This window comes from Oryctolagus cuniculus, chromosome 19 (assembly GCF_051225735.1).
Source record: "Oryctolagus cuniculus isolate XC-2025 breed Fujian yellow rabbit chromosome 19, ASM5122573v1, whole genome shotgun sequence".
Taxonomy (NCBI): domain Eukaryota; kingdom Metazoa; phylum Chordata; class Mammalia; order Lagomorpha; family Leporidae; genus Oryctolagus; species Oryctolagus cuniculus.
In genome coordinates, this window is record NC_142885.1 from 5,589,710 (window position 1) to 5,608,035 (window position 18,326).

An 18,326-nucleotide genomic window follows, 5' to 3' on the forward strand; every position below is an offset into this window, starting at 1 on the left:
CAAGTTTAAACAAAATACAGGGTCTCATAATCTTGTCAAGTACTAAAAATGTTTTGTTCCATTTGGTACAGTTGAGTAGCAAGCCACTTTTAATTCATCATGCATCCCTAAAAATGTGAAATCTTGTCCAAAAAGTGATGTCTGATTCTCTGAGGCATAGATCACTCACCAAGGGATGTCGCGTGTCCACTGAGATTCAGAATCAGGACACCACTGTGACCAGCAGAGCATGCTGATGGCCCATAAGCATCTCCCCTACTGCTCCTCACCGGACCTGTGTCGCGGTGGGCGATGTAGGCGCCACCTTTCACCGCAAAGCAGTTGAGACGCGGACATTTTTCTTAACTCGCGGCTAGCGAGCAGTCACACTGGGCCTTGGCACTCCTGGTGGCAGCTTATGGAGCGGTCCAACCTGCTGTTAGCACCGATCCGTTGCTAGCTGTGCGGTGTTGGACGAGTCCCTTCATTTCGGAGCGTCTGTTTTCATGGCTGAATACCGGAGCAGAGATCCTGCAGCCATCACAGGATTGTGAGGCTTGAATAAAACAAAACAAATGAACGCACCTTGCCAAGTTACGGTTGTGTGGATGTGAGAGATGGCTGGAGCGATGATTGTCTTGGGAAAGAGTCTAGATCTTTAACCCAGAACGTAGAAGCCAAGAAAGATTCCCACATGGCCCTCCCTTCCCATTTTCCTACAGAGTGTTTGAGGGCCAGTGTGGCTTTGGGGGGTGGGTGGGGTGGCCGGCGTCACTGCAGCGTGGAAAGTCAGATTTTCAGTTGCGTAGCCTTTCTGAGTGCCTTCACTTACACTCGTTTTGCCCAGATAAGAGAAAACTTAGAGGTTTTGAAGTCAGATGACTAATTCAGTATTGCCCTGAGGGTAGAAACTATTAAACTTATAATTCCATCTAAGTCATGCCTTGTGTGTTTCCAGATCGGACGTCCATCGTCCACCCGCCTGAGGACCGTGTGGTGATTAAGGGGACCACAGCCACGCTGCGCTGCGGAGCCACTCACGACCCCCGCGTTTCTCTCCGGTCAGCTCAGTTCCGATACTTTGGGGCTTATTAATATTCTGTGAGCCTGTGAAGTGAAGTTGAGATGAAAAGGAAGAATTTTAGGAACTTTGATTTTGGCTGCAGATCCCTGATTACAGCACCACACAGTCGCGGGCGCCATCATTAATCACACAAAATCCCATTTTCCACTCCAGCCTTATGTATTATTTACAGGGAGCCATGTTCCACTTCATGACTTCAATACAGCTTTTCATGATTTTTCTGCCAAGGTTAATACACTATCTGTAAAACGTACTTGTCAGAGGCTGATACTTAATGAGAGAAAAATCCAGAGGGATCGAATAGGATTTCAGCAGTGTTTACACGGGCCGGGCCGTACTCGAGAGGGGCTTTCTCTGCTCCCAGGATAGCTTCATTGTGAAATGGGGAGCGAGGGAGGCCTGAACGGAGAGGAAAGACAGCATAGGTACCTAGCATGCCCAGGGGGAAGTATGTAACCAAAGCACCTGGGTGACCTGAAGATTCTTTTTTTTTTTTAATTTTTTTAATTTTTATTTTTTTGACAGGCAGAGTGGACAGTGAGAGAGAGAGACAGGGAGAAAGGTCTTCCTTTGCTGTTGGTTCACCCTCCAGTGGCCGCTGTGGCCGGCGCACCGTGCTGATCCTATTGCAGGAGCCAGGTGCTTCTCCTGGTCTCCCATGGGGTGCAGGGCCCAAGTGCTCGGGCCATCCTCCACTGCACTCCCTGGCCACAGCAGAGAGCTGGCCTGGAAGAGGGGCAACCGGGACAGAATCCGGCGCCCCGACCGGGACTAGAACCCCGTGTGCCGGCGCCGCAAGGCAGAGGATTAGCCTAGTGAGCCGTGGCGCCGGCCGACTTGAAGATTCTTTAAAGGAACTCTGACATCCTGTCCTTGTTTGAATTCACACCAGGGAAGGGAAGGATGGAAACTAGGACCCTCCGGGTAAATGTGTGGTCACAGACGGGTACCTCTGGGTGGTGAGTTTTTTCCCATGAAGAGCAGCCACATTCAGAACAGTTTTTAATTTTTGGATTCAGCCTCAAAAATAGAGCACAGTATTTTCACTCTGGTATAAGCCCCGGGGAATGCTGTTTAAACAGTGGACAGGATCAAGATGCCCTCCTGCTGTCCGGGACATTTCCCTCCAGGCGGAGGAGGGGCTGTGGGCACCTAAGTTACTAACCAGGTTCAGATAAGCCCGTCTCTCTGTCTTCTCGGGCGGTGTTTGACCAATCGTGAGCCTCCATGCCTGTGCCTGCTTCTCTAAACTTCCTCCCAGTTCACAAACCAGGGTGGTTTTAGTGAAGAGAATGCTGAATGCAAAACAAACCAGGCGAAAATTGGAAGTTAAAGATTCCCTAGGCACCCTTGGGGCTTGTCTCAGGGCTGGTGGCCGTGCCTTTCTACGTGGTTTGGAGTAGGATCGCCAAGAATGCAGCACCAGTCAGTATGGCTTTCTGCCACTCTGAGAGCTCACAATGCCTTTGAATCCTGGTGGTTTCCTTGTAGCTTTCACCTGGGGTGAGTGGGCGCCCCTTCCTGAGAAGGACCTGGGCTCTGAGCCCTTGGGCGCCCCTCGGTACAGGAGCTCTGTGCCCACAAGGAGCCCTAGGCCCTCAGTGACGATGGTTCTCTTGTAGTAGGTCCTTGTGGAATCTGCTCAGCTCTGTTTCTGGGTAATTTCAGATAAGTAGTTTATAAATGTCTGTGTTCTGTGACTAGGAAAGCTTCAAAGAACTGGATACATTTTAAAAATCTGATCAAATTAATTTGAAAAGGAAAAACAGCACTTTCATCTCAACCCACAGTGAGCTTTGGCCCTGCCCACATCCATCAGAGGACTGGCAGCCTCTTAATTGATTCTCTGTTTGAAAAGACAAACGTGCTAAAATGGTCATGCAAAGAGCAAAGGAGAGAGAACACAGTTTTAGGGACCCTCTGCCAGAATGGCTGGATTTCAAGAGAACGTGTTTGTGGGGTAGGATGTGTTTGTCTCCCCAGAGCTGGGCGACTCCACTCTAGGGACTGTGTCGCATCTCATCCAGACATCACTTATGTCTGCCCGGAGCCGTCCTGGAGCAGGATTGTTGTGCAACACAGGGGTCTTCGTGGACTCCCACCCCTGAGACCCAAGATCGGACAGGAGTTCCAGTCCTCTTCATTGTCCCGTTTTTAACTTCAGTATTTTAACTTTTGTATTACAACCACGGTATCTTGTTGCTTTTCTTCCCATTTTTCTTAAGTGGGATTCATGTATCACAGAATTCACCAAAGTTTTTAGTGTACTTACAGGGTCATCAGCTGCTCGTTTTCTACCAGTGATCCCATCCCTACAGGGTCTGTAACTCAGTGGATCCCATCCCTACAGGGTCTGTAACTCAAGTGATCCCATCCCTACAGGGCCTGTAACTCAGTGGATCCCATCCCTACAGGGTCTGTAACTCAGTGGATCCCATCCCTACAGGGCCTGTAACTCAGTGGATCCCATCCCTACAGGGCCTGTAACTCAGTGATCCCACCCCTACAGGGCCTATAACTCAGTGGATCCCATCCTACAGGGCCTGTAACTCAGTGGATCCCCTCCCTACAGGGCCTGTAACTCAGTGGATCCCCTCCCTACAGGGCCTGTAACTCAGTGGATCCTATCCCTACAGGACCTGTAACTCAAGTGATCCCATCCCTACAGGGCCTGTAACTCAAGTGATCCCATCCCTGCAGGGTCTGTAACTCAGTGGATCCCATCCCTATAGGGTCTGTAACTCAAGTGATCCCATCCCTACAGGGCCTGTAACTCAGTGGATCCCATCCCTACAGGGCCTGTAACTCAGTGGATCCCATCCCTACAGGACCTGTAACTCAAGTGATCCCATCCCTACAGGGCCTGTAACTCAAGTGATCCCATCCCTACAGGGCCTGTAACTCAAGTGATCCCATCCCTGCAGGGTCTGTAACTCAAGTGATCCCATCCCTACAGGGCCTGTAACTCAATTGATCCCATCCCTACAGGGCCTGTAACTCAGTGGATCCCATCCCTACAGGGCCTGTAACTCAGTGGATCCCATCCCTACAGGGCCTGTAACTCAAGTGATCCCATCCCTACAGGGCCTGTAACTCAAGTGATCCCATCCCTGCAGGGCCTGTAACTCAAGTGATCCCATCCCTACAGGGCCTGTAACTCAAGTGATCCCATCCCTGCAGGGCCTGTAACTCAAGTGATCCCATCCCTGCAGGGCCTGTAACTCAAGTGATCCCATCCCTGCAGGGTCTGTAATTCAAGTGATCCCATCCCTACAGGGCCTGTAACTCAAGTGATCCCATCCCTACAGGGCCTGTAACTCAAGTGATCCCATCCCTACAGGGCCTGTAACTCAAGTGATCCCATCCCTGCAGGGCCTGTAACTCAAGTGATCCCATCCCTGCAGGGCCTGTAACTCAAGTGATCCCATCCCTACAGGGCCTGTAACTCAAGTGATCCCATCCCTACAGGGCCTGTAACTCAAGTGATCCCATCCCTGCAGGGCCTGTAACTCAAGTGATCCCATCCCTGCAGGGCCTGTAACTCAAGTGATCCCATCCCTATAGGGTCTGTAACTCAAGACTCTCTGCTTGACCTGCAGATATGTTTGGAAAAAGGACAACACGGTCATCACCCCATCCAGCAATTCTAGAATTGTGGTGGAGAAGGATGGGTCCCTCCTCATTAGCCAGACGTGGTCAGGCGACATTGGAGACTACACCTGTGAAATCCTGTCTGAAGGAGGGAACGACTCCAGAGTGGCACGGCTGGAAGTGATGTGAGTACTGCGCCGTCTGGCGTTAGGCAGCTCTCGGCCATCTGCACTACCACACTCAGCCAGCGCTTTCCCAGGCACCTGTCACTTAACATGCACGATGCCCACCTTGTGTCCCAAGTCAGAGATCAGAGGCCAGCAGGTTGTGCTGCATAGCCAAGTACATTGACAGGGTTTGTGGAGTTTTTTATAACTTCAAAATTAGAATATTTCATCCTTGACGTAGATGGTTTGATGATTCATTTTCCACCTCATTAAGCCCCTCTGTCCTGTTTCCCAGGGACGCCAGGTTGAGAGAAACTGCTTACCACGTCACATTTAAGTATCGATAAGTCCACTTTCCCATGTAGTGCCCACCAGAGCTTCTGCTCAGTGAGAAACGTCAGGGTCAGCCCGCGGAGCCCAGGCCTTTGTCAGGAAGGCCAACTGGACTTCAGGTTTAGGTTGGTTCCAGCTGCCTCTGCGTGGGCACATGGCTGCTTTCCATCAAGTCTTTGAAGAGCCAGCAGATAGCAAGCAGCAGCCCGTTACTTCCAACCCAGAGCGTCCGGGCCCCAGGGAGTCTGTCTGGGAACCACCGCCTCCTCTGCTCCGTGCGCTCCAACTCTGTTCACGGAGCAGGAAACTGAATTGCTGACTAATTCCAGTTTTCCAACATATATTTATTGGCTTTTAAAAAATTGTGGACACCCAGATATTCCGGAGCACACGAATACAAAACCAAACCCGGACACGAGGGACCGGGGCAGCTGGCTTGTGAGGAGGTGGCAGCTCCAGTGGCACTGCCTCCCGGCCTTGCTGACATTCCACCTGCTGGTCAGTACAGGAAAGGCGATTCTCGGGGGGGTTCTCACTGACCCTGCCCCCCTCTGTCCAGGAAGGATTCGCTACACAGAAATCATTCCCTAAAAACAGATTTGAACACTCCGAATACAGGGCTGGGTCTGCTTTGTCTTTGAATCCCCAGATACAAACTGAGGGGATTATAAATGACAGAAATGCCTGCTAAGCATGTGGCCCTCTGGATTTGTGGCATGCTCGCGTGAATGAGTGAACAGGCACGTGGCCTTCCTCTGGCCCCTATCTGTGTGCCTGCACCTCCAGTCCCTGGAAAAAATCCCATCCCACCTCTCAGCCTGCGTTTCTCCAGGATGACCCTTCGTTGCCCTGTAGGGAGCAAAGGTCGGCCTACTTGTCAAGGAGCCACAGGAGCCCAGTGACCCTAGAGGATCGGGGGTCCTTGGCTATAGCCAACAACTGCCAAAGAAGCTCTCAGCTCTGGCAGTGTTTGGCAGGGCCAAGGGTCTCCCCACCTCTGCCTTCCTCCCTGGGCTGCTCCGGTGTCTCCTCCACCGAGCCACGGCCATCCGCTTCCCCTGCGGCTTAGTTCGTGGCTCCTGTGTGTCCACCCTTTGGGATTCGGACACCAGGGTCCTTCCATGGCTCTTCCTAGCACCTGGTCTCTCCTCCTGGAAGGCACTGCTCACATAGGGTAGAGGCTACATCGTTCCTCCCCCTCCTAGCATAGAAGCACTGGGACAGCACAGATAGGCATTCTGAGTGCCTCACAGTGTTTGGAACCTAGTAGGCACTCAGTAATGTATGGATGTGGTTGGTTGTATGCGTGCACAGATGAGTTCGTGTGTACTGTGTGTATATGCTACTCAACGCTGGCCAGCCTCCCCCATCCCCCACCTCATCTTTGATACTCACGGGTCCTTTGCTTTCACCCCGTGAGTGAACGCACGGGCTCAGGTCGCTCTGTCAGAAGCCTTTGTCCAGCTCTGCTTTGGGCCTGCTTCCTTCATTCCCTGTCTCGGGTCAAACTTTTGTGTTTTCTTTCTCATTTTGCTAACATTGGAGGTCATAACCAGTGAATTCATACGATCCCCTGTGCAGCTCACACAAACTACCTTTGAGAACTCTTAGATCATCCGTCGTTGCTCTCAAATAAATAAATGCTAGCAGTTCATAAAGACTCTGTCAGCAGAAGCCAAATTGCGTACTTCCAGCAGAGCACGTTCTTTTCATTCGGCACAGCTTTTATGTTCTACTGATTTACATATCTCCCCTACTATTCGCTTATTTGATTTCCTCTAAGTAAAATACATTTTTCAGCCAGTGTTGCTGTGTGTATAAAATAATAGACTACCTCTTCTCTACATAGAGAAATGTTTGTAGAGTTGTGATTCAGACCAGTTTGGGTACAACTGGTTACGGAGCTGATTTGGGAGACGATTGTTGGTGCAGCGAGCGCTGTGCCTTGCGAGCCTGAGTGAGCTGGTGACGTTGTTGTTCGTCTTTGGACGCAGGCAGGTCGCGAGGCTCTGCGGCACCAGCACGGGCAGTAGTGATGGCAGGAGACTGCAAGGCATTTTGTGTTTCTCAGAGAACTCCCAGACCGAGCTCAGTAGCGTTTCCATGATTTATCAGATCACACACGACAAGGAACACCTCTCACTGCAGAAGGGACTGGGAGGCACTTGTGACCAAACAGTGCCCTTCACCGAGCCTGAAAGCCTGCTTCCCCTTTCCTGTCCACTTCAGTTAGAAGCTGCTTTGTTAAATACAGACACTGGGAGCCTTACAAGTGAGCTTGGGAAACGGGCTGCCCATGGTGCGGTCTAGGGTCCGTTTGCGCTGTGTGCTCCAGCCTGCTCGGAGGGGTGGGGCAAGGCTGGTGGGAACTGCTGCCAGCCCACCCTGACCGTGGGACATGGCCAAGTCACATCCCTTCCCAGCTGGTCAACTCAACATGAGACCATCTGCCTTGAAGGGCTAGTGATGTGTGTTGAATGAACCCGTGTGCCTAACATCCAGGCAGGGCACCTGGTAGAGGAGGAACACTGTAGAGGGTGCTGTGATGGTCCTCTTTCTGTCTGGAGAAGGAAGCCACTCCTCCCTCAGCAGCAGCAACCCAGCCTCCCGGGTGCAGGCTTTGTCTCCCTGTGACCCTGCTATACTTCTGACTGTATTCTCACAACTTTCCGATGCACAGACAGTGGAGCCCTCAGTGCCTGGGACAGCGCCAGGTAGATGGTAGGTGCCTGATAAGTGTGCAAGCTGCATTTCACTTCCTGGGTTAGAATGGGAGGGTGTGTTTTGCACTACTGGAAAGATCTCATTTATGCCACAGTCCAGTGTGTGAGGACAGAAGCCCCCCACCCCCACCCCCACCCCCACCCCTGGATAGTTCTGGAATGCACCCAGCAGGTTCACGGCAGAGACCATCCCGTGAGGTTGCTCAGCCCTTGCGTTGGCCATGCGGCCATCAGGGCAAGAAGCCTGTCCCCCAGCAGCATTTTGTACTGAGCACGCCCAGGGGACCAGGCTCCCTAGGCTTCGTGGATTGATTCATTGTTAAGTCTTTTAAAGACCCAATTAGCATTATATCCCTCCTCCTGAATTCCGCAACCATGCTTAAGAGCCCAGAGTAACGGAGAAAACCTCATTTGCCGCTGACATGAAGACAGAGACCCTGAGGCAGTGGGAGAGGTTTCTTTCAATAAGACGACTTCTGACAAAGCCGTAATAAGGAGTGAGCAATTTAATACCACTCCTCTGAGTGAAGTCGCAGGAGCTGGTTTTGACCAAGTCATCGTTTGTGCATTAAAGGGGCAACACTTTCTGTAAAGAAAGAAGACGTATCTGATCCGCTTCTGTCAGAGCAGCCCCGCCAGCCACGGTTTCACCAGTCGCTCCTTCTCAGAACTGCTTTTCTCTCACCCACCTCGCTTAATCTCCTAACTTACAGGCCACGTTTTTGTTTCTGATGCTATCTCTACCTTGGATGTTATGGGGCGTCGTTGGCCCAGTGTGCTCTCCTACCCACCCCCATCCCGTTAAATCACAAAGTGACTCAGCAGAGCGCCTCATTGCCATTGTTCTTGGAGCTCTCTCATTTGTCACCAGTCTGCGTGTCACTGCCTGTGAATCACGGGGCTGATCATTTATCTCCACGCAAAGCTGCCAGAGGAGCTCCCGATGCAAGCTCTTCCCGCTGGATCAGATTTTCCTAAATGGATTCAGAATATCAAAAAGCCTCATCCGGCTATTATCGGTGCGTTGGTCCAGAGCGCCACAAAGCTTAATTTTCAAGATAATCAAAACATATTTAAAGAAATAGTTTGTATTTCTAACACACATATTAAGTGAAAAGTTCTTTGCCTCGCTGAATCCATGATGTGCAACATAAGAGATAGCATGGAGGGGCTTTTTATACAGGACAGAGGCCAGAACTAGGGAGAATCTACATTGCCTTGCAGCTCTGAGTCCTGGGATTTGTTGTGGGCTGGGCCCTCACATTGGGTGTGGCTAGGAGCCACTGAGCAGACGTTGTTGACCAGTGCTGGGCAGCGACCCACTGCTTCTGTAATCACAAACACCCCTGGGCTGTCAGGGCTCCATTCCTACACAGTGTGTCTCAGGATCACTTCTTTAAAGTTCAGCTGCGACACTGCCGTTTCTGTGGCTCCCTTGACTGCAGGAAGGACGGGCAGATCCAAGCACTGCTTTGGCAGCATTCTGCTCTTGGCTTCTATGAATCTGACTTTTCTTAGTTTCCACCTGTGAGATCATGAAGTGGTTGTCTTTCTGTGACCAGTTTATTTCACTTAAAATAATGTCCTGCGGATTCATCCATGTTTTCACCAATGACAGGGTTGCCTTCTCTCTCTCTCTCTCTTTTCTAATGTTTATTTGTATTTATTGGAAAGGCAGAGTTACAGAGAGAAGGAGAAAGAGAGAGGTGTCTTCCATCGGTTGGTTCATTCTCCAAATGGCTGCAGTGACCAGAGCTAGGCCAGGCCGAAGCCAGCAACCAGGAGCTTCTTCCACGTCTCCCACATGGGCGCAGGGGCCCAAAGACTTGAGCCATCCTCTGCTGCTTTCCCAAGCACATTAGCAGGGAGCTGGGTGGTAATTAGAGCAGCCGTAGGGAATGCTGGCGCTGCAGGTGATGGCCTAGCTCACTATGCCACAACGCCAACTCCAGGACTGCCTTCTTTTAAAAGGCTGAGTAGCTCCCAGTGTATATAGACTGCATGTTCTTTATCCATGCATCTGGTGATGGGTACTTGGATTGACTTCGTATTTTGGCCGTTGTGAAAATGTGAACACAAGGTACTGACTGCAGTTCCTCCGGATGTATACCCAGAAGTGTAATTGCCAGATCACATATTTGGTGATATTAGGTAATATTTTGGTAATATGTGTTATTCTGTGTTTCCTAGAAGCTTTACCAGTTTACGTTCCACCAACCATTCTCGTCAGCCTTACTGACACTTGTCTCCTTGTGATGTCAGACGTGCAAGCTAGCGGGTCTGTGGTTTCATCTCATTCTGCTTTCAGTTCGCATTTCCCCGAGCATGAGTAATGTTGAGCACCTCTTCATATACGTGGGCTGGAGAGGGTGATTGGGGAAATCGTGGCCAAAGCATACAAAATTTCAGTTAGGAGGAGTAAGTTCAAGAAATCTATTGGCCGGCGCCGCGGCTCACTAGGCTAATCCTCCGCCTTGTGGCACCGGCACACAGGGTTCTAGTCCCGGTCGGGGCGCCGGATTCTGTCCTGGTTGCCCCTCTTCTAGGCCAGCTCTCTGCTGTGGCCAGGGAGTGCAGTGGAGGATGACCCAAGTGCTTGGGCCCTGCATCCCATGGGAGACCAGGATAAGTACCTGGCTCTTGCCATCGGATCAGCGCGGTGCGCCGACCGCAGCATACCGGCCGCGGCGGCCATTGGAGGGTGAACCAACGGCAAAGGAAGACCTTTCTCTCTGTCTCTCTCTCACTGTCCACTCTGCCTGTCAAAAAAAAAAAAAAAAAGAATTCAAACAAAGAAATCTATTGTTGAATGTGATGGCCACAGTTAATAAATAATGTATCATACACTTCAAAAACAAAGAGGTGTTCTCATAGAAGCTAAAAGTATAATGATGGTTACCAGAGGCTGGGGAAGGAAGGGAGATGGGAGGGACGTGGACAGGTTGATTAACGAGTACTAGATTATAGCTAGATAGGAGCAAGGAGTTCTGGGATTCTATTGCACAGTAGGGTTATTATAGATAATGTTAGCAGAAACATCTATTTACCCTGATTGGAAAATACACAGTATATACATGTATCAAAACATTACATGATGCTCTCTAAATATGTATAATTTTAGTATGTCAATTTTTTTCTTTAAACAAGATTTTTTAAAAGGAGGAAAAAATACTATTTGGGTGGGAAAAGCAATCTGTAATTCATTATTAATCCCAGGGAAACCCCTCTGAAATACAGAATAAGAATGGCTTCCTGTCTTGTTGCAAAATGCCACTTAGGATCTGCTGGGGTCCCTTTGCGTCTTGTGGGGTGTTAGTGTGTACACTGCCCCTGCTTCTGTGGCCCGGGGGCTGCATGCACGTCTCTTTTGACCTGGAAGAGACATTGACGGTGTCCACGTGTTGAAAAGGATGTGGGGCACCACTAGCCCTGATGGTCATCATCTTTCTTTTTTCTTTTTTAAAGATTTATGTTATCTATTTGAAAGGCAGAGTCATAGAAGGAGAGATAGGTATCTTCCATCTGCTGGTTCACCCCCAAATGACCACAGCTGCCAATACTAGACCAGGCCGAAGCCAGGAGGTCCATGCAGGTCTCCCACGCAGGTGCAGGGGCCCAAGCACTTGGGGCATCCTCCACTGCTTTCCTAGGTGCATTAGCAGGGAGCTGGATCAGAAGTGCAGTAGCCAGGACTTGTACAGGTGCCCTTAGGGGACGCTGGCCCTGCAGACGGTAGCTTAGCCCACTGTACCACAGCATGAACCCTGCTGTGCCCTGACAGTCCTCTGAGGTCACCTTCCTCGTTAGGGAAGTCTTTCAAGGCAATTCTGATACAAATCACCTGGAATGAAGTAAAGCTACAACTCGCACACGTTAACCAGTCTTAAGGAGCTGGCCTGCTTCAGACACCAGCCACAGGCTCCAGGCCTTCTGGTCTCCCCACACTTCTGACCAACTGGCTAAAATTGGTGGCTTCTGACTCCACCTGTAGGTTCAGATTTTCTATGCAGAACTCAGGAATGTGCTATCCTTATGTTTATAGTTTTATTACAAGTAGCTAATATCAGGAGTGGAGAAGTGGGAGGACCCATAAGGAAAGAGATGGAAGGCTTCAAACCTGAAGGTTCCCCTTGCTCATGCCCGTCAGTGCACGGTTGACTACCAGCCGTGGTGCCAGGTGAGCGTCACCATGGAGAGTTTTCACTGGAGTATCATTGAGCCATTGGACTGTGATCAGACTCGGTCACTGAGCCCCCTCTCCTCTGTTGGGTAGATTTTACTGGCTCAAGCACCTGGTGGTCCTTCCAGCACGTCCAGATGTCATCAGGGACTGTCCTGAGCCTACCATGGGTTGCCTCCTAAGCACAGGCTTCTCTGTGGTCCAGGAGGCCAGCGTGGATAACAGGGACAGTGCCTTCACCTAGGAAAGTCCATGGGACAGAAGCAGAGGAGGTCTCTGTTATACCACAGTCTTACTTGGATGTATCCAAGTTTACTCATTGTTTGCTTGCAGGTGGGACTGTTTGAGCAAATTTGATTTTGTTTCACACTAAACCAATTCAGACTTGGAAGAAAATGTAGGAAATGGGGCTTAGGAGAAGTAGAATTGGTATTTTTCTTCGGGCCTTTTCTCCACAGTGGTCTTTATTGGAAATCTAATGGAGATTTGGTTATTGGAGAACTCAAATATAAACAGCAACCTCTTTTCTGATTTAAAACTTAATTCACAGTTAAAGAGAAAACAAGACAACATTGCAGGCTCAAGTTCATTTTTTATGATTCTAATATACAAAGTAGCTGCAGTCCACATTAGAAATATTAGTTTGTTTATCAATGGTGCACATAAGTTAGAGCTGTGATTCTTGGGTAGCTGAAAGCACAAAGCACCTTGATAAATTTCAAAGTATAATGAGTACATTTTTAAATTCAGAAACATCAAGGTAACTATAGCTTTTTTTCTGACCTATGTGGTTCAGCAGTAATCGATGTCTAAGAGAGACCAAAAACTAGTTAGTGGGTGAGGTGGGTCACGCTCAGCTTCCTGTCCCCCACCACTGCCCAGGACCACTTATAAAATGGGCAGGCGTCCTGAACAGCTACAAAACAGAGTTTCGCTCCCAGATTTGTGAGATGTAGAGGTTTAATACCCGAGCTGGGCAGTCGGCAACTTTACGTTGCAGGCTTGTCATTGGAAGAACTTATGCAGTGAGGTTTTGTAGCTTTGCCACCAGTAAATCCCAGGAAAATCCTTCTTTTTATTAGTGACTTCTTTTCCAGAATTTGTTTTAATTGCATTTCCGTTTGATAGCCTTGCTGATGTGTTATTTTCCATTTCCTTTGGATTCCAGTCTAGTTCTTGCCACATTTCCTTTCAAGTGCTTCCCCTAAACCCGCATTATCCCACAGAGGAAGGAGTGACAATGTAACCTTGTGCTATCAGTAAATGAGGCGACTGTGATATCTAGGAATTCCTGTGGCATCTTCCCTGGTGACCTCCCACGGCTGGTGCTGAGAGCTTGCACACTGCCCCACACTCACCACGCCTTTTCCCTTTACCATGGCCTACTGCGTCACCATGACCCACAGCTAGCTGTACAAACAAGTTGTTGACCAGGAAGGTTTCCCTGTCAAGTAATGCAGTCAGTAAACCCCCACCCCCACCTCTCTCCCATGTAAGCTGCAGTATTGTAAGTCGTTTCATTTCCTATCGTAAGGATTAAGTCAAATTATGTTCGGAGAACACATTGTGAATGGTGAAGTTGACTTCCATTTGGTTCGTCTTCTGTTGTTTGGAAGGATGATTAGTGTCTTTGTTCGGAGCATATTTTCTGTGTTTATTTCTAAGATGACGCACTCTAGGGCTATCTGGTGCAAGCACCAGGCTAACTGCCAGTCCTTATTTGTGTTATCTTCTTTTTTTCCCCCTGTTCTTTCCTCATTCAAGTGAACTGCCTCATCCACCCCAGAACCTCCTGGCCAGCCTGAACTCCTCCCACAGCCACACCGTGACGCTCTCCTGGGTCCGGCCCTTCGATGGAAACAGCCCTGTTCTGTACTACATCGTGGAGCTGTCTGAAAACAGTGAGTAGTGCGACAAAGCCATCACCGTGAACAGCCATCAGATTTCTTTGCTCTTAATGTCCTTAACCTTTACATCTGGCGTGGACCCAAAACAACCAGTGAAATGGTAAGATGTTTTATGAGGTCACAAATGATAAGCTCAGTCACACTTCAGGGAAGAGAAAGGCAGTGTGGGGCTGGGCGAGGGGAGAGAGGAACAGTGAGAAGCCCTTGGCAGAGCCTGATCTGGGGGCCAGAGCAGGGCAGGATGGCCAAGCACACAGCTGCCTGAGAGGAGGGGCCCCGGACAGCGTGTTCCCCAGGGTGAACTTGGACAGAGAAATAACACCCCCCACCTGGGGCTGATCCGAGAGCCAGCAACCAAAGTGACACGTCACTCCTCTGGGTGTTCTCACACCTGGGGCTGATCTGAGAGCCAGCAACCAAAGTGACGCCCCACACCTCTGGGTGTTCTCACTAACAGGGACCCGGCACTAGGAACACCTCACACCTCTGGGTATTCTCACTACCTGGGGCTGATCTGAGAGCCAGCAACCAAAGTGAAGCCTCACTCCCCCGGGTGTTCTCACTAGCGGGGACCGGCACTAGGAACACCTCACTCTCTGGGTGTTCTCACTAGCGGGGACCGGCACTAGGAACACCTCACTCCTCCAGGTATTCTCACTAGCGGGGACCGGCACTAGGAACACCTCACTCCTCCAGGTATTCTCACTAGCGGGGACCGGCACTAGGAACACCTCACTCCCCCGGGTGTTCTCACTACCTGGGGCTGATCTGAGAGCCAACAACCAAAGTGACGCCTCACACCTCTGGGTGTTCTAATTAACAGGGACCTGGCACTAGGAACACCTCACACCTCCAGGTGTTCTCACTACCTGGGGCTGATCTGAGAGGCAGCAAGAGTAGTAACACCTCACTCCTCCGGGTGTTCTCACTAACGGTGACTGGCACTAGGAACACCTCACTCCTCCGGGTGTTCTCACTAGCGGGAACCAGCACTAGGAACACCTCACTCCTCCGGGTGTTCTCACTAGCGGGGACCGGCACTAGGAACACCTCATTCCTCTGGGTGTTCTCACTAGCGGGGCTGGCACTAAGAACACCTCACACCTCTGGGTGTTCTCACTAGCGGGAACCAGCACTAGGAACACCTCACACCTCCGGGTGTTCTCACTACCTGGGGCTGATCTGAGAGGCAGCAAGAGTAGTAACACCTCACTCCTCCGGGTGTTCTCACTAGCGGGGACGGCACTAGGAACACCTCACACCTCTGGGTGTTCTCACTAGCGGGGACCGGCACTAGGAACACCTCACTCCCCCGGGTGTTCTCATTAGCGGGGACTGGCACTAGGAACACCTCACTCCTCCGGGTGTTCTCACTAGCGGGGACCGGCACTAGGAACACCTCACTCCTCCGGGTGTTCTCACTAGCGGGGACCGGCACTAGGAACACCTCACTCCTCCGGGTGTTCTCACTAGCGGGGACTGGCACTAAGAACATCTCACACCTCTGGGTGTTCTCACTAGCGGGAACCAGCACTAGGAACACCTCACTCCTCTGGGTGTTCTCACTAGCAGGGACCAGCACTAGGAACACCTCACACCTCCGGGTGTTCTCACTAGCAGGGACCGGCACTAGGAACACCTCACACCTCTGAGTGTTCTCACTAGTGGGGACTGGCACTAGGAATTCCGCAGACCTGTTCTTTCCTCCCCTGCCTCAACCTCTCTGCCACAAGAGACCCCCTCGAGTCCCCTCTTAAACATTCTGCTTCCTCCTGGCCTGCCCTCCAGCCTCCTGGCCTCCTCCTGGCCTGCCCTCCAGCCTCCTGGCCTCCTCCTGGCCTGCCCTCCAGCCTCCTGGCCGTGCCTCCTGGCCTGCCCTCCAGCCTCCTGGCCTGCCCTCCAGCCTCCTGGCCTCCTCCTGGCCTGCCCTCCAGCCTCCTGGCCTGCCCTCCAGCCTCCTGGCCTCCTCCTGGCCTGCCCTCCAGCCTCCTGGCCGTGCCTCCTGGCCTGCCCTCCAGCCTCCTGGCCGTGCCTCCTCCTCTTCTTGCCTCTTTGCGGTGTGCGCCTGCCCACTTCTGTCCACTCCTCCCAGACTCTCTCCCCGGACAGCACCTGCTTTCGGCTCATGTACTGAGGCATCTTTCCCCACACTCCCAGGTCTGGGTTCCAGCCTGGAACCAGTGACCTGACCTCTCTACCTGGGTGTCTCACAGATACTGCAAGCTTAATGCTTCAAACCACATCTCTTCCTGGTTTCCCTCATCTCAGTTTCCAGCACCCTTGATTTCTGTATTACTCAAGCCCAAGCCTAGAGTTGCCAGCTGTCCTTGGCCCTCTGCCCCTCCTACCCCCACCTCCATGAAGCCACAGCCCCTCCTTCTGTGGTCCCCGCCCAGGCATTGGCCCCTGCTCTGTCCCTGCCCTCGTCTGTTGCCAGGACAGCCTACCCATCAGCCCCTACATCTGCTTTGGTCCTCCTCCAAGCAGCAACATTGCCTTGGCCAGGGCCCCTCTACCCCATGTAGACCCTGCAGGGTTCCTGCTACACTGCGATGAAACCCCAATGCCTCAGTCCTCTGTGTTGCCTCGGCTCCCCCTGGCTTCTCTGCTCTCTGCTAGACACATGCCGCTGCACTGGTTTCCTGTCGATACCTTTCGTGGGCCCACATGTCCCATCTCAGGGCCTGTCCCACAGCCGGAGTGGCCACAGGGCCAGGTGGTCATCCTCCTTGGCTCCCCAGCACAGCTCCTCTGTGTCCGGCCTCTAAGGCCTCAGCTGGAGCCCCTCCCAGGTGACCTCACCCTCACCTGGGCCTCCCTGGGGCAGAGCAGCCAGACCACAGAGGCTGGTCCCGTACCTGTGACACTGGTGTTCTAACTGGGTCCCTGACTCCAGGACAGAGCTGGGAGTGGTGCTCTCTTGGTGTGCCCACCACCAGAGCCAGCCTCTGTGTGGTGAAACTCCACGTGAGCTCCCAGCACTGCCTCAGCCGCCCCATGGCCCTCCCCAAACTCACACCTCCGTGCACTCTCCCTGCCGTTACTGATGGGCGGCTTCATGTCCCCTCCCGGTCTCCCTGCGCCGCCGCCTCTCATGATTGATTCCCGTCCGGTGATAACCTGCTCCTCCCCGTGGCACTGCCTGATCCTCAGTCTCTAGCCAAGGGCCTGGTGTGTGGAAGTTGCTGGCCCAGGGCCATGCAGCCAGGAAGAGGTAAAGGGGCCCCTGGGCCGTCTGACTCAGAGCCTGGCTCTTCAGTGCCTTAGGAGCTTTACAGAGCAGAGCGGGGATGACCGTGCTGGGTGGCTGCCGCTCCTGGGCCTCCTCGGGTGGGGGTGAGTCAGAGCACCTTCATTTGGACTGGCCCCCTCCCAGATCCTGAGGGGGACCCCAGAGGCTGTGTTTCATTTGTCTCTTGGGTTTCCAAGTTCACGCCCTTGGCTACAGCAGCTTCAGTATGGAGCACCATCTTGAGCTGGGGCCTGAGACCAGGCCATGTCTGCCTTTCCCCCAGCATCTGCAACTGCTTCTGTGGCTTCTTGCTCAAAGAGAGGTCAGGGCTGAGACAGAGAGGAGCTGTGTGCAGACAACCTGCTGACCTCGCTTACAGCGCCCACCAAGGAGGGAAGGGATCGGTGCTCTTTATGAAAAATACCTTTGGGCAACAATCAGGTTTTCCTGAGCACATCCCAGTGTGTGGTCTCTAAGTGAAACACTACTTGAAGATGATCTGTGTGGAGAGACCATCGTGGGAGCTCAGCTGTTGTCATCAGAATTCTGACAGCCCCATCAGACTTCCATCTCCTTGAGGCTGAGAACTGCGGTTTTCCGTATATTTTATTTATTTGAGAGACAGAGATACAGATAAACAGGTAGATCTGGTAGATGTGATGAAGGACGGTGATGGAAAGATAGATAACATACATATCTAGAGCAAGTGCTCCTACCTGCTCATTCAGTCACCAAACGCCTGTCGTGGCTGGGGCTTAGGGAGGAGCTGGCCGCTAACACAGTGGGTAGCAGGGCCCCAACTATTGGAGTCATTCCTCTGCCGCCTCCCAGGGTCTGCCTTAGTGGAAAACTAGAGTCGGGATCTGGAGCGGGACTCGCACCTGGGAACTCTGGTGTGAGGTTCGGGTGTCTGAACCACTAAGCTGAATGCCCACCCCAGGACTGTGTTCATTTTTGTGTCCCGAGTCCCTAGCACTTGATAGATACTTGACAGATGGACTGGAATGAATCTCTGTGATAGAGTGCCCTCATTATAGAGTCAAAATTGTTATCATCAACTCTCTTCCAAAATAGACGTGTTCTCCCTTCCCCAGTTTATCTGAAATAAGGGATTCTTAAAAATGCTGTAT

The 18,326-nt window shown here is 51.6% G+C and overlaps 1 protein-coding gene across 2 annotated transcripts in view; it reads left to right on the forward strand.

Annotated features, from left to right (window-relative positions):
- The window catches only part of SDK1 (sidekick cell adhesion molecule 1), a 982,790-nt gene that overhangs the window by 749,982 nt on the left and 214,482 nt on the right, over positions 1–18,326 (forward strand). For both annotated transcript variants that reach the window (XM_070064289.2, XM_070064294.2), the window contains exons 12-14: positions 938–1,040; positions 4,663–4,839; positions 13,822–13,958. In XM_070064289.2, the coding sequence (XP_069920390.2) occupies positions 938–1,040; positions 4,663–4,839; positions 13,822–13,958 (417 nt within the window). The remainder of the gene's footprint in view (positions 1–937; positions 1,041–4,662; positions 4,840–13,821; positions 13,959–18,326) is intronic.